Genomic DNA, 16,652 nt, shown 5'->3' on the forward strand with positions numbered 1-16,652 from the left:
CACGTCCTTTTCCCCAGGGATGCCCCAGAGAATGCAGCGGGGCTGCCTGCTGATGAGTCAGTGGCAAAGGTGCCCTTTAAACCGTACAGAACGCAGCGATGCTGAAGGAGAGAACCAAGTGCCGAGTCAGGCTGGCGCTGGCGCGGCGAGCTCGGTTGTGAATGCATGAGCCTGACGTGCTGCTCTGGAAGGCGAGCGCTCGCCCCGCACTTCCATGGCGAAGGGGCTTCACTGTGTGGCTCTTTCACAGGTGGGATGTCGAGGAGCTCCCCGCTCAGCCCTCAGTCTTCCATCGACAGTGAACTGAGCACCTCGGAACTCGAAGACGACTCCATCTCCATGGGGTACAAGCTGCAGGACCTCACGGACGTCCAGATCATGGCTCGGCTGCAGGAAGAGAGTAGGCTGTCCCTGCTTCCCCTTCTCCTTCCTCTAACAAGGCCTGTTGCGGCTTTCACTCTTGGGGAAAAGTGCTTGGTCCTAACTGCATGCAGTTGTTGGAGGAGGAGAGTTTTTGGAGCATTAACAGATGATTCTGTTCAGAATCTGAGCCCTTATATTGGGACATTCCTTCCCAAATTGCTGGCCTTCTGTAGTTCAGTAGCATGCCATCTTTGGCACTGGATGATGGACTGTGCAGAGGGAGCCTAATCTGGGGTCAAGTGGGTTGCAGGTCAATTGCACATAGAGGCAGAAAGTGCCTATTGTGAAAGATTCTCTGATCTGCACCATGGGTTTGCCATGCAGAAGTCCACGCCATCCGGAGAAATGTGAAGGCGCTTCATTTAACAAAAGCCTTTTCAGGGGGCTTTGAATTCCAGTTCTGAGGCATCCCTCTTTCCCCCGAGCACCAGCTCCTGAATCTGATTAAGTCTTCTGTGCAGAGGACAGACTCCACTTCTAAAAGCAGAACTCAGCCAGTGGCATCGAGCAGGGAGTGGGTGGGGCACTCAGGAGCTGTGGTGGAGATTTCAGGAGTGAAGAGGCTGGAAGATAAGGAGGAGAATAACACTGCATAAGGAGCATTTCAAAAGGCCCTCATACATGTTGCATGGTGACATATTTCCGTGCACATAAATGCATGGAAAGAGGGAGCCCGCCAGCACCCCCGCCCCCGATCCTCATGCATTTTGATTGTTCTGTACTTATGGAGGGCAACCTTCTGAAGAGAGCCTTCCTTGATCTCGGGAGGTTCTCCACACAGTTGAGAACCTTGATTTTCCAGCCTGCTCAATCGGATGCAGAGCCTCCAGGGTAGGGCACGTGCTCTCCCTGTCCTCACGTTTATACTTTCTGCTGACACAGGACATCTTGCTACCGGTATCGACTAGACTAGCACTTGCAGCCAGAAGCTGTGTATCTAGTCTTCCATAATGCAGCAGGGAGCAATCAGAGAAGGGACCAGTTAGAGCGTCTTAGTGTTGAAACCCATAGTCTGAGTGTCACAGCAGAGAAGGCCAGCTGCTGAAAATACAGCATGGATAAACACGCTAGGGCTGCTGGAGAAATCCCCAGGGAATTCAACTGAATCAGGGTTTCTCTGACCTGCAGCTTCTGCAGTGGACTGGGTTTTTCTGAACCCCGTGATTCTGCTGACTTCAGACTACTTTTTAAAAACTTTTGTGGGGTTTTTCTGCAAGTACATATTACTGCATGCACGCATTTCCTAACAGAAACACAAGTCATGTACACCCCTTTAAAAACATCCAATTCCATCCACAAATGGACAGTGGAACAAATTTCTGACGGTCCCTGAAACATACAATGGTATAACAAAACCCATGCATCTCTATCCCATACTGACATCCTTTGCAGAATTATGTTGATTCAACTGTAAATTTCTGATACAGCTGTAGGTTCACGGCTTTTCTGCCTCCCGCCTGCCCAGTTGCACCTGCCAGCTTTCTAGTGCTGTCGTTCCATGTGCCGTGTGTCTTGCAGACATGAGAGGAATTCACAGAGCGGCTTCATAGCACGCTGCGAAAGCCAGGCTGGCGTTAGAGAGGTTGTCCCCTTGGCTTGCTGACCTCCTCCTCCTCCGTTCTGCAGGCCTGAGGCAAGACTACGCTTCGACGTCAGCCTGCGTGTCGAGAAACAGCTCCGGCGTGTCTCTCCATTCGAGCAAGAAAGGGTCAAGCAGTGATCAGGAGTGCGATCGCTACAGCCTGGAGGACGAGGAGGAAGAATTCGACCACCTCCCGCCTCCGCAGCCTCGACTGACGCGTTGCTCCCCGTTCCAAAGAGGGATTCCCCATTCGCAGACTTTCTCCAGCATACGGGACTGCAGGAGAAGCCCGACTTCGCCATATTTCCCCTCGAATAACTATCAGCAGCAACAGTGCTGTCCTACTCAAGCCCCAATTCCTCTGGAGTCGCAACCAAACAGGCTTAATGGAGGTAAGGTGGGGTGGGTGTCTTTATACCTCTGGATTTCTTTTGTCTGCCTCTCAGCCTGGAATCTCCCCAGACAAATTCATAATATTTAAATACTTATCTTTTGACACATCATCTCACAAAATGCACCTTCTAAGCATAATCTGTCTTGAAGTACACATTTAAGTCATTATTTTTCAATTAAAAAATAACAAAGCATTTTGCTGTGGTTTTGGTGCCAAGGACTGCAATGTAAAATTTGAAGAAATGTAAACTTGCTAAGGATATTGATGTTCTGATGTGTACGCTGGTTTGGGAAGTGCAAATGAGGTCAGTTTGCATCAAAGTTTTCAAAGATCAAATGCCTCAAGCATCATTGAGGAGCCAGGATTCCACTATGAGGAGACTTAAAGCCTCGATCACTATGAACTGGAGATGCTACACTGCAGTATGGAATCTCTCAAAAATCACAGGTTATAACTTTTGAGATTCCATTTTCTTTCCTTACCAAGAGATCTTTTACCTTCTCAGCTGTCCTTTTTCCTTATCAACATTAAAATTTAGTAGGATTTTTAGAGTCTGCCTTCAGTCTACACTGCTTATCAGCTGACTTTGTTTAGCATTCCCTTGTGATTGTGTAGTCATATGTCTGCTCGAGTACATAGAATGAACTTTTGACAAGATCTTATTCAAGACAATATTCAAGTACAGTAGGTTAGGCATGGCCAACCTGGAGCCTCTTTTTATCACACTAAATGAAATTGGGCAGCATCTCCCTGAGATCACATGTTGTTAATCTGTGCTAAGTGTTTGATAGCATCCAGGAGATGGAGATGTGAACCAGCAAGTCCTCGATTCACATTTCTCTTGTGCCTTTACACTGGAATGGCTACAGGTTGGAACTGCCTTCAAAGTGAAGCTGAGCTGTTTCTTCTCACCCAGTTTCTGATAGCACATTCTGTGGGAGAAGGAGAAGCAAGGGGATGTATCTCCCCGCCTTTCTGGCCCATTCATAAAAACAGCAGCTGAACTGATTGCAATCTGCTGACCTCACAACATGACCAAGCAAGGTCTCTCCAGCAGGTTTGACCACCCATAATCACAGAAATCATTCCCTGTAGAAGAGCTGGGAAGAATCAAAGGGTTGAGCAGAATCCTTGAAAGGTCTTCTGTACCAACCCCAAATGTTAGTGTGCAATAAAGCAAGGGTCCCCCTTCTGGACCACTCCAGTGGGAAGGCAGGAATCTGCCATGTTGATCTCAGGCACCCAATCTCTTCATCAAAAGAAACCCTTATTCAGTACATGCAGATGAATTTGTTTGAAATGCATACAACTCTCTAGCTGTTATATATAGGCTTCAAGAAAGTGGATTAAATAGCAAGTTGGCATCCAGACCTGATCATAGATCAAAAGCACTGCAGCTCCCCAGTATGTTGCATTATAGGAGTGAAAATTTATCCTTCCAATTTTGTAATGAGCAGCCTTTTAGTTGTCAAAAGGGCACAGAGAATCCCCTTCTCCTTCCATTTGTTAATTTCCATGAAACAGATGGATAATTTTAAAAAGCATGCACAACAGTGAATATTAAAGACTATTCCAGTGCAACAGTTATCTGTATAATAACCTGATGATGAAAGTGGAAAGAGAAAGCACCAACACAGAACTGCAACTGAGAAAATATTTAAGAAAACAAAAATCAGGATTATGGAAGAATGACACAACTTTGAAGCTCAACAGTTAATAAATTGTGAAAAATTTGGCATATCTTGGCTCAGTCATCAATTCAAAGGGAGACTGCGGTCAGGGAATTCAAAGAAGGCTGAGACTTGAAAGGATAGCAAGGAAGGAACTAGAAAAGATCATCAAGAGTAAGGAAGCTTCACTGGAGATCGGGGTCAAGTTCATTCACACAATTGTTTTCCCAATCACAAGTGGGTTCCAGATCAAATCAATCCAGAATGTTCCCTAAAATTTCCTGAAAATGAGGTGTACTTTGTGCCCAGCTCGAGAAGGCAAGGATTTCAGGAAATGTCACACTCTGTAAATTTGTTTGTGACTTGTCAGAGTGTTGGAATGTCTGTCTATTCTTTCGCACTCCTACTCTGCCAAGCATTTCAGATCCCCCCTGGAGCAGCAAAAGTTGAGGCTATCACACTTTGGACACATCATGAGAACACAAGACTCACCAGGGAAGACAATAATGCTAGGGAAAGTGGAAGGGAGAGGAAGAGGAGAAAGCCCACATGCAGGATGGATTGACTCCACAGAAGATGCCACAGCCTTGAAACGGCTTGGGTCCTGGTTACCTGAAGGAGCGCTTACATCCATATTTGCCCAGTCGCCCCCTGAGATCGGCGGGAGAGGCCCTTCTCCGGGAGCCCTCCGTGAGAGAAATTAGGAGGGTGGCTACTCGGAGAAGGGCTTTCTCAGCGGTGGCGCCTAAGTTATGGAATGCGCTCCCCAGAGAGGTCCGCCTGGCGCCGTCGTTATTTGTTTTTCGGCGCCAGGCTAAGACCTTTTTATTTAAGCAACATTTTAAATGCTAAATACAATTGAATTTTATCTGGCCAGGGCGGCTTATTTTATAATGTGAGTTTTAATTAAGATTATTTTATATGGATTTTAACTTGTTTTATCTATGTTGTAAGCCGCCCCGAGGCTTCGGCGAATGGGGCGGCATAAAAATGTTTTAATAAATAAATAAATAATAAAATGTACAAGAACTGAGCAGGGCTGTCAAGGAGAAGCCTTTTGGGGGGCATTTATTCATAGGGCCACATAAGCTGGAGACACCCCGATGGCACAGAGCAGCAAGAAGGAATCTCTAACTCAGAAAGAAGCAACTTCTGGGCATTGACAAACATACATTTGAACAAAGCAGTAGCTGTATTGAGCTGTCAGAAAATAACTGAAGTAGACTATCCTTATTAAAGAAATGCTTTTGTATGCAGTACACATGAAACAAATTATTATTATTATTATTATTATTATTATTATTATTATTATTGGGATCCTGTGATACAAACTAATCTGAAGATACTTGTGATCATATATGCAAAGTACATTTAACACCCTAAAGTGCTCTATATATTTTTCTATATATGGTGATAACAATGAATGATAACCATGATAATTTACAGGGTTATCCTGGAGTACAGGAATGTCTCTGAACTTATTATAAGTAAACACAAATAACAAATACAATGCCCCATATCTAGGCATATTGTTGAGTGGTGAAAGCTAAAACAGATAAACAAATAGAAACAATCCCTTTAAAACAAGGCAACATGAAACTGTGATTGGTCAGCAAGAATGGCTTTGAATATTTTGTTGTTGTGTTGGATAAATCTGGAATAGAAGTGTCCACGTTCTGGAAGCTGTTTTTCCTCTCTCGCCTTGCCATTACCCCGTGCTTCTCACTGCCCCCCTTTCAATGTTCATTTGCTCCAGCATTCTCTTTCTGGTGGCCAGTGCTGACCCAAAATACTTGGCTGCCGGCCGTGTCCTCCTCCTGCTTGGTTCAGCCCATTGAACAGACTTGCCGCACGATCCCAACACATTTTCCTGGCTTCATCCTTCACCGGCTTTGTGCCAGGGCTGGCTTGGCATTAGCAGTCAGCCAGAGGCTGCCAGAGGTGCTCAAGTGGAACATGAAAACAGTGGCATTGCTTTTGTGTTTGGCCCCATCATGTAGTGCTCAGAAATTCAGGGTCTTTGCCCATGGAGGCTTCACGGTGCTCTCATAGCTTCTCTTCCTTTGCTAATCAGTTCCGCACCCCATCGGCTCATTTGGTTTTTCCTAGCCTAAATAAATCGAGCCAAATCTGCTGAACCTCCTAGGAACCATTTCTCTTGAGCAGCACGGACTGCTTCCTGGCACTCTGCTGTAGTTGGCACTGAAATGCTTGACAGCGGAGACAAAGGTTGTCAACTTCTCTTGGGAAAGCAAACGTGCTGTGATTTAAAATCGCATGCATATTTATAGTGTGCACAGCTTTGCGGTTGCACAGCCCAGGCACATAGCTTACGTCAGGGTAAGACAAGCCTGCGCGTGGTGGAAAGCCAGCTACAGATTGGCAACTGTAGGAGGGTCTTAGAGAGTATCGCTGATCGACGCACAAAAGGTGCGTCCCCTTGGCTTATGGCTAGCAGCCCACCAAACGGGAGAGCACACCAACCGTCTGCGATGGATCCGTATTCGTGTTTGCAGCGTTGGCTTGGAGCTGTGAAATGAGACACCCAGAAGCCCCCGTGAGCACTGGCATCAGTGCAGGCACGGTGGGACAACTGCTGGGTGTTTGCATCCCAGCAGAGGCCCCATGATCAGAGCTGCTCTGCTTTACCATTGCAGCCTGACTCTGCACTGGCGTCTCACTCTAGCCCAAATAAGGGAGGTGGTGAGAAGGGGGAAGAGGAGATGCCACTGCCCACTTGATCAGTGACTACCTGTCTGGCAAGCAGGTGGGAGCGATGAGGAGAAAGAGGGTGAGGAGCAAGAGCAGCTGGTGAGAGGGAGGGGGGAAGGTGGACCCACCGATTGAGGGGGCCCATGGAGGCTGTCTTGCCCAAGGGCCCCCGGAACCTTGGACCTGGCCCTGGCATCAGTGTTTGACCGGCAGGGTGCATTTGTCTTGGTCGGCCGTTGTGTAGGCTGCCTTGCCGTGTTTTCACTGCCAAAGTTAAGTTGCTGCAAGCATGGAGTCCACGTTGCAGCATTTCCATTGGACACTATTCCCCTCACAAGGCAAGCCTGGGGAAGGGCAGGGCGGCGAAAACCGGAAGTAAGGGAGACCGAGGACTGCTGGCACCGAGGTGAGCTAACGATGAGCCGAGTAAGACTGCGGACTGCGCTAACCGTGAGCTAGGCTGAACTCTGCTTTCTAACTGGTAGTTGCCAAGCCCTTTCCAAACACAAAATTTAGAGCCACTGATGGCCTGGTTCTGAATTCCTTCAGTGGCTTTGAATTTCAGAGCCACATGACCTGGGCAAATGGCACAGGCTTTCAGTGTGAGTAACATCTGCGGGAGCATGGTGCTAGTCAATAGGCCTTACCCTTGTAACTGGAGTGGCACAAGAAGAAACAAGCATCCATCCTTAATTGTAAATAAAAAACAAAGGATGCTGGGATGAAATTGACATGCACTGGCTCCTCACCAGAGTAAGCTCCACCGTTCTGGAGCATATTTGGTAACCCGCGTCTTGGGAGTTTTCCAGCAAACATTACTTCCCCAGTTAGGGTGTCTGGAATCTTCCTTTGACACTGAAATAATTCCTCCCTCACTTACCTTCTTATAGATCCCAGTTCCAGGGGTGGACCTTTTGAATATCATATACTGGGATAATTAGACCTGTGTTCCTTTGCTCCAGGTTTTTCTGAGAAGCGTTTGCTACTGAAAACCTGAGTGCTCCATTCCGTGGTCCTTTGACCCGTTCTGGGAAGGCGTATCTGGACAGGTGTTGGGCAGCCTTTGCTCAGCTGCAGGCTTCTCCCAGTAACGGCGTGGTTTCCTTTTGCTGCAGACAAACTCCGAAGGAGCATGCCGAACTTGGCTCGAATGCCAAGCACCCCCACCATCAGCCCCACGGCTGGCTCTGCGATCACCGTGAGGAACAGCCTCAGCTTTGATTCCAATTTGCATGGCGCCGGTAATGGGATGTCAAGGATACAGTCTTGCAGTAAGCGTGAAATCTTTCTAGTTCGCAGTGGGACAGAAAGCTTTTTGAAGACTTCAGAGCATCCAGATGATGCTGGACTACCACCTCATCATTGCCTTCCAGCATGGGCAGTGACTGGGGATGATGGGGCTGTGGTTCAACAATATCTGGGAACCAAAGGTTGGGGAAGTGATAACATGGAGGAGGGTGCTGGTGGTGGTGGCATCCAAACATGATTATGCACGGTGCCTGTGGAAAGGGTTTGTTGAGGGAGCAGCAGGGAGGTGGATCTTCCTCGCCCCCATGGCAGCCACTCTCGCCCCTCAGAAGGGTTATCTCCCATGCCTGAAGCCTCTAGTTAGAGTTTCAGGAAGCTGAAGGAGTTGCTTTTGGGGGGAGGGTCTGTGGAAGCCCACCTGCACCAGCCCAGTTGTGTATACCCACGTCTGAATCCAATCCAGTGTTAAAATACATTAGGGAAAACAGGGGGCCTTGAGACTGTTTCTTTTTCAGCTGGATATCATAGAGTTGATACTTCCATTTCTTATTTATTTTTAGTTTTTGGCATTGTTTCCCCTTTTGCAGGAAGAAAGCTTTCAAACTCCCTTCCCCTTCTCCTTCCCCTTCCTTTTTTGAACCAAGTGTACAGTTCAAGGTCTTGAGGCCTTGCTATGCTTTACCTATCAACTTTATGCCATACAATAAAAAGCAGTGCTGCTGTGCAGCAGAGCCGAAGAAGCCTTGGGCGCTTTAGCGTGGATTCTTAGAGGCAGGCTGAACCATGCCATATTTAAAAGATGCCACCAAATGTCTGCCGTCATTGTTTTAGCGGTGAAGCATGTGGTTCCCGATATAATTTCGCATTTCATGAATGGCGGTGTTCTAACTAAGCAATCTTTTTGAAGGTTGTCAAGAGCCATTATCAGCCTGACTTAAAATTCTAGCAAAAATTACTCTGGCCCACAGGAACCAGCCAGAAAGAAAGCAGAGATCTTGGAGGGAAATATGATTACTACTAGGATGTATATACATCATAAATATAAAAGGGATCAAATTAAAGTTTCCTCTTCCCAGGAAAGTGAAGGGAAAACAACAGAAATGCTTGTGACAGCTTTAAAGACCAACGTCTTTCTTGAGGACTCATTCTTTCCCCACCAAAGTAGGGTTTTCTTGTTTTTACTGAGTATGTCTGAGCCATTCTGAGAGCTTGTTCAGCTGAAGGATGGGATACAAATGGTTTCAATGAATAAATAAGCTTTTGAGGACTACAGTTCTTTTCATCAGGTGAATCAACTGCATGTTAGTCCTCCAGGTAGACCTAAGGAACTGAAGAACTCTTAGCAGATTACCATTCCTGGATTCTTTGTAGGGAGACCATCAGTCATGCAAATAAATAACCCTGAGGAGCATTCTTGTTGCCCTTTGGTCCAATTCTGGTGGAGACCTGACCATCCATAGGCTACGGATGGGCAAATCTTATCCATCTGGGCTTATCTCAAGGGCAGACAAAACTTTTGTTGGATTGGTAGAGCGATGGTGCTAGCTTTCTTTACTCTCTGGTAATTTTGTGAGCTCTGATTTGGATCAGAACTATGGTGCCGCAGGAGTGACAGATCTTTCATGCAATTCCCCCAATCTTGCAAAGCGGTGCCAGGTAAAAAGAAGACGAAGAAGATAACAACCCTGCATAGACTCTGATGATGCTTTTTTTACCCACTTGAATTGTGGGTAGGAAGGAATTGTGGGGAAGGAAGATAGTTGTGGTGGGGGTGGGAGCTCCGTGGTCTTGATCTGAATCAGGGCCACACATACTTACAGGAGAGTAGAGAAAGCTAAGAAATGCTTAGTTCGGATCTCAGTGTCTCCTTTTCCCAGTCTTGAATTCATTTTGCCCTGTTTCCACATCAGTTTGAGACTTAAAAGCAGCAAAAACAATTTCTCATGAAAGTTCTTGTGCATCTACCTGTTCACACACCTTCCAGTGCATCCATTTTTTCCCAGCAAGCAGATTGTTTCAAGCTGCTTCTCCTAATACAACTTGTTTTCCAACTTGTTTTCCCTGAAGTGTGCATTTTGGTACATCAGTTCTGCACTCAGTGTTCGATTGGAGAACTCAGGGATGCAACATTCAGGTGGTGCAGTTTCAAGGATAATAGAGCTTTGGTCGCACCAAGGTTTGAAAGCAAGAAATGAGGGCAAATTCACCTGAAAAGGTGAACGGAATGAATTTCTCCTCCATCCTTACTTTTAGACTAGTCTCACCCACAGGGGTTTGGGGGAAGGAGTAACCTGGAAGAAGGGCAGAGTATGAGGTGTCCTGCAGAAGCATCAGTGGGAGACCTGAACGAGTTCCAGGGCTCAGGATGGTTTTTCAGGCTGGCTTTGCTGTGCGTCGGCTGACTTCGCTGGCGGCACCGAGCGCGTGAATCGAAGTGCATGACTCTTTGGCCCTGCAGGGCTGTGTAACCCTTCTGGTATCTTCCACTCTGCCTCCCCAGTTCCTTCTCCGGGGCAGCTGCAGCACCGCGTCCACAGTGTGGGGCACTTCCCCATTTCCGTCCGGCAGCCTCTCAAAGCCACGGCCTACGTGAGCCCGACCGTTCAGGGGAGCAGCAGCAGCAGCAGCAGCAGCAGCAGCAGCAGCAGCATCCCCTTGTCCGGCAGCACCTTACAGCTCCACCTGAGCACGGGCATCCCGGTGTCAAGCAAGGCCGCCAGCACGGGCATCGCCGCTCGCAGTGGCCTCCCTCGGCCCTCCCTGGCTCTCGGTGGGAGCAGCATTCCCAGGAGCAAAATTGCACAGCCGATCCGAAGGTGAGTGCGGACGCCACCGAGGAGGAGGCGAGCATGTGCCCACACCGCAAGCGTCACGGCTGGCTGACGAGCGACCCCCTCCCCAGGGGACCCTGGGCACTTGGCTCTGTGAGGAGGGCTTGGGGTGTTCTAAGGGAGAATCCTTAACATCCACCCCAAACTACATTTTCCAAGATTTGTACGGGAAGCTGCCACCCAGGTATAAGGCAAATCTAAGTTTGCAGTGGGCATATAAGCTTTAGGGTGTGGTAGGAAGCCTGGTGCCTCTCCATCTGTTGCTGGACTAAAGCTCCCATCTGCCCCACTCTGCATGGTCAGTTGTTAGGAATGACTGGATTTAAGGTCCTGCGACATCTGGAGAGGCCCAGGTCTAAGTGCGTGAACGTAATACAACTAGCTTGCGATCCTAGATGAGCTCGGGCAGCAAAAAGCTTGCAACTGCCAGCACGCCCAGCGGGCAACTTCAGCCCACCTGATGTTCCCACGTTTTGTTGTACTGCAACCTGGCATTGAAACGCACCGGACTGGCCTGCTTGCCACTTGGTGTCCCCAGGATACTCTGCATGGTGAAGGTGCAACATGGGTGTTCTTGGGTCTCCCTCATGCTAAGCAGAGCCCACAGACCCAGAGCAGCAGCTTAAGGAGCTGCTTGATGAATCCCTGGCCAGCCACAAGCATCTTAGGTTCAGGTGAGTTAAGGCAGCATTTGAGAAACGACCGTCTGAGCCCCAGGCTGAGCCCGTGATGGAAGCCTTCCGCAGCCTCTCCTGGGGAAAGTGCTGCACTTGGCCTCCCGAAGGCACCTACTGCAGGCAAAGCGGAGCAAGAAGTTTGGTGCACGAGCAGGCCCCTTGCAGGACATGCCTCACCCTGCTTTCCGGGGAGGAAAACATGCCGCGCGTGCTGGCCCGGGGGCTGCTCCCCCTGCTGCGTCTTCATCGTGTGCCCGGCAGGCCGCCAGGCCAGGCTGCTGGGCTGCGCTTGGCTCCACCGTTCGCGCCGGCCCCTGCTCGCCGTGCTGGGCAATGCGCGGCATGCCTAGTCTGTCCTTCCAGTGTTGGGCTGGATCCAGGTCCTCCTTGCATCACCGTGCTGGTGGTGGACCCAGGCTTCCCGGGCTCCTCCTCCATGCGGCAGCCCTCTCCGAACAGGGTGAGTGTGGAGTTGCATGGAGGAGGGAGCCCAGCAACATTTGGCTGCCTCCTCGAGCAGAGCCTCTCTCGTGTATCCACCTTAAGCGCATTTACAGAAGAGGAAAGCAAGGAAGTGGCTGCAACCAGCCCTCCCCTGCGGTCTGCCAGGAATAAGCCCCTCCCAGCAGCAGGATAGATTCATTGGGTTCATGGAGGACCCCCATTCATGGTCACCGTAAGGCGCCTGTCACTGATCGGACACTCACCGGTGGATGATAGAGCAAGCCCGACTCCTGGCATTGTCCTTTGAAAAGCTTCGTGTAGCAGGCGATGGGAAAGCCTGGTGGCCAAGGGCTAGAGTCAGCTGCGCTGGCTCGATGGACCCGTGGCATCTCACGGCTGATGGGCTCTGCCTGCTTTGGTACGTCTCCATTCCTGCGCACGGGTCTGAATCCTTTTAATCGTGCCGCTGGCACACTGTGGCGCCTGCACTCTGATTTTTTCCCCTTGGAGAGAACCTTGATTAAGCGATCAGTTTTATTAAGCCAAGAGTCATTTAATAACTCGACGGCCATTTTAATTGTGTTGATAGATTGGTAATGAAGTGTTGCTGAATATTAGATTCCTGTAATTAAAGGTGAAATCCAAAGGCTGTGCTCCTGCATCCCCTTGGGCTGCTCAAAAATAGCGTCGCTTCAGGAGGACTCAAAGTGCTCAGCCGTGTGCCCAGATTCAGTCACAATGGTTTAGCTTGATCAGGGAAATTCACTAAATCTTTCTTTCAATAGTAGCCCAAAGATGAAAATTAAATGTTCTGTTTTCTGCTGTTCTACCTTGGACAGTGTGCCCTAGAGTGCAGTCTTGAAATCTGCAAACTTGGACCGTTTAACTGGAAATATGGGTGTTGAACCTGGCAAAGCATGTCAACTGACACTGAACTCGTATAATCCCCCAAGAAAGCCTTCCTCAGCTCAGTTAGGATTGCAGCCCTCAAAATTCCTGACTATGATCCATGCTGACTGAAGCTGATGGGAACCGAAGCCCAGAAAATGTGGAGGCCATCTAGCTGGGAAAGGCTGCTCTGGAAAGAGAATTTGGAACACCTGGACCTTTGCAGCTCCTAAGAACAGAAAGCCCTTTCTGTCTCAGCAGCATCTCAGAAATTTTGGCTGGAGTATGCACATGCTAAGAACGTTCTGCAAGAGACTAGTATATGTTCTGAAGGACGCATATATTTGCTAGGGAGCTGCTGAGTGGTCTGCTCTCCCTGCTCTGTATGTGCAATTTTTAGCTCGGAATCTATATCTAAAAATATAAACTTTTCTTTAGAGCCAGCTCTTGGCCACATGAATTCCAACCAGGTGCATTTATTGTGCCCTTTCCTATACCTGCTCCATTCTGGACACCTTGTTTTGTATAAACTCACACAGAGACACTCTGATCTTTTTGACCACTTGCGTCCTTTAACAGACACCACTAGGATACATTTCCTTGAAATTTTAGCACAGCAGTGACCCTGGCTGCCACATTGCCAGGAAGATGAGCAGCTTGCGCTGGTCTGCTTCAGCTCTTGTGTGGGCAGTCTGTGATAATGCCCACCCTCCACAGGCCCAGTGCCCAAGGCAGCCTGTGCTGCTTGCCCCTAAATCCGGCTCTGCTTCCGTTTCCCATTGTACGAGGAGCATCTCCTAAATGCCCTGCTATCCGAGCTGGGCTAGGGAAGACTCTGATTAAATCAATCTTCCCAACCCAGTTGACCTCTAGAAATTTGGACCCCAGTTCCCATCAGCACCAGCTAGCATGGCTAATGGTCAGGAATTATGGGGATGTAGTCCAAAACATCTGGAGGGCAACCAGTTAAAGAAGGCTGACTCAAGTAAATATTTGGGCCTATTCCAGAACTGAACAAATGATGGCCATAAGGCTGATTGTTCCGTGTTTGAGGAAGCATCAGAAGGAGACATTTAAGCATTTGTCACAGAGAAGGATGGATGTGTGATCTCCTCCTTTCCCTCCTCTTCCTCTTGTACTTTTAACATTATTATTGAATAGTCGATGCTTCTTTTGCGGCTTTGCAGAGATGACAGAGCCTTGCAGAGATTGCAGGTGGACCCAGTGCGTTGCCTGCTCTGAAGGGCTGGTTTCTTTTCCTCAGAAAAAATTGCTCCTGAGCAAGGGGGCTGCATGCAGTGATAATCCGCATCGATCAGTTCATTGCAGGGCTGAGGTGGAGTGGGGTCGGCGTCTTTCCAGAATTTGCGTATGGCATGTGCAGCCCATGGAATTTAGAATTTGCAATTGTGAGTTCTGTTCTTTGGTACTGTGGGCATTGTTACTCGTATTTTTGCGTTGGCCCAGAGGCTTCTTCTAGTGCCCGGTGGCTTCCTGGCTCTCCACAAAGGCCCTTGGTCCATGGGCCATCCCCCTCTGCTGCACCAGAGACAAGTTGGCAGTTTTCTCCCTGGGAAGCTGTCAACAAAGAACTCTTGTAGTCATCTCCACCTTTGCCGGCGTGAATACAGGAGATGCCTGGGCAGAGCCCTTCCTTTCACAGGCACATGGAGACCTGAACTAGACGTACATGATCCCTTGTATAAGAAAACCGTCACTGAATTGCCCCATTTCAGACTGCAAGTGGACAGTGCATAGTTTTGTTTTCTCCTACGAAAAAGAATGTATCCATGTACCTGGAAACCCCGCAGGTCTGCAGACTTTTCCTAATAACTTTTTTACTCTTTGCAGGAGGATTTTTTTATTTGCTTTGATTCTTATAATGGGGGAGAGTCGTGCACTCAGTCAGGCACTCTGGTCTTACCTGCCTCCAGGTGCAGAGCAGGAAAGGTGCAAATTAAGTAGCTGTTCACACAGGGGAGGCAGGGTTAGTGCTCGGTGCAGATGGACTTGCATAGAAATAAGTCAGCTGGCATGGAAATTGCTGGCCCTTCAGCCTTGCTCAACTGTGAGATTCTTCCCATCTTTTTAAGAAATATGCATGGCATAGAGAAGCTACGTAGCTAGAAAGGTATTTTGTGCTCTCATAATGCTGCAGCCTGAGCTCATCCCATTAAGCTGATGGGTGGGGAAATCGCTTCTTCACACAGCAAACAGCTGCACTATGATACTCACTTCCATAAGGTACAGTGATGGCCACCACATTGGACAGCTTGCTTGGACACCTTCACGGAGGAGAGGCCCATCTATCGATGGCAACTGATCCAGATGGCTATTTGCTAGGTTCAGTATCAGAGGGAATATACCTGTGCGTGCCAGTTGCTGAGGAATATGGCAGGAGGGTCCTGTTGCATAGTGGCTGATTGACTACTGTGTGAACAAAATGCTGCAGTGGGGAGTAGATACACCTTGGTCTGGCCGTCACTGGTTTGTGGACCAGCCACAGAATGTTCCAGGCATCATTTGCCTAACAACGCGTGGGTGCTAGCTAGTTGTCAGTGCGAACCAGGGTGGCGTTGCTTGTTCAGGGGGAAACAGCCCTCAATTCACCCACGGGCTGTTGTTGTGTGAGCCGCATCATCCTGTCCCAAGGAGCATAATTCCTCCCAAATCCTGTGTCTACACCATGCTCTGCCTTCAGCTCAATTAGCATCACCTTCTGACCTTGCCTGACATCTGGCTTGTTTCTTGCAACAGTTTTCTCCAGCCACCGAAACCTCTTTCCTCGCTTAGTGCTCTGCGGGACGGCAACTGGAGAGACGGCTGCTATTGACTTTGGCTGTTGGCTGGCACCACATTCAAGAAACAATGCAGACCTTCCTACCCAGCTGGCTGGGTAACTAACTGTGGAAGGGTGGATGGGTAACATGGCGCCGTTTCTTCCTCTTCTGTCCTTACCATTGGTCACTAAACATGTTGCACTTAGCTGATTGCTGGGGGTGGCGGGAGGGGCAGCCGTGTTGTCAAATTAATGTCGCAGCAGTCTTCTTTAGAGTTCTTTGAAACATGCGCAAAGTACCTGAAGGACCACACTTGGGGAGCCAAATGTGACTTCTGAATGCTTTGTCCTAATGAAATGTTTGAATTTTTAATCTCAATCTCTCTCTCTCTCTCTCTCTCTCTCTCTCTCTCTCTCTCTCTCTCTCTCTCTCTCTCTCTCTCTCTCTCTCATTTTAATGAGTTCTCCTGCAACTTTACAAAATAGATTCCCATAAGACCTGCTTCCATATTTCTTTTATAGACTTTCGAAGGAGGCAGATTCTTTGCACTTAACACATTTTTTTTTACATTTGCTTGAATCATAGAGTATTGGAAGTACTTTGAACGTGTGCCATAAGTCTTTATTTTCCCCTTTTAGCTAATATCCCCAAGGCACGCTAATATTTTAGGCACCTAAATACATCTTCAGCATATCTTCCCCCAGACCAGCTAGGCCCATCTGCCTATGGAAGCTGGCAGACATGCATATCTGTAGAAGTAAGAGGACTTATGGGTGACTTCTGATGCTAAAAACTCCAGTCCAGTTCTAGCTGCAGTGATATGAGTGATAGTGCCAACCAATGGTTAGAGTTTGGGGGTGGCATGGCTTTCAGTCGCGTTTTAGGACCATCGTGGCAGTATGAGAGCTATGTTGTATGTTTGTGCTGTGATAACACACCCTAAGCAAGCATTTCCTAAACTGCCATGCCTTTGGGTCAACATGAACCTTGTTCTCTCACCTCC

The 16,652-nt window shown here is 48.4% G+C and overlaps 1 protein-coding gene across 1 annotated transcript; it reads left to right on the forward strand.

The window, feature by feature from the left end:
- The first annotated feature begins 339 nt into the window (after positions 1 to 339).
- On the forward strand, positions 340 to 15,702 carry SLAIN1 (SLAIN motif family member 1). Its single transcript, XM_044437847.1, has 4 exons — positions 340 to 400; positions 7,897 to 8,052; positions 10,530 to 10,845; positions 15,627 to 15,702. The coding sequence occupies exons 1-4, from the start codon at positions 340 to 342 to the stop codon at positions 15,700 to 15,702; spliced, it is 609 nt and encodes a 202-aa protein (XP_044293782.1).
- The last annotated feature ends 950 nt before the right edge of the window (positions 15,703 to 16,652 follow it).

Source organism: Varanus komodoensis, unplaced genomic scaffold (genome assembly GCF_004798865.1).
Source record: "Varanus komodoensis strain SLA01 unplaced genomic scaffold, ASM479886v1 scaffold31, whole genome shotgun sequence".
NCBI classification, from domain to species: domain Eukaryota; kingdom Metazoa; phylum Chordata; class Lepidosauria; order Squamata; family Varanidae; genus Varanus; species Varanus komodoensis.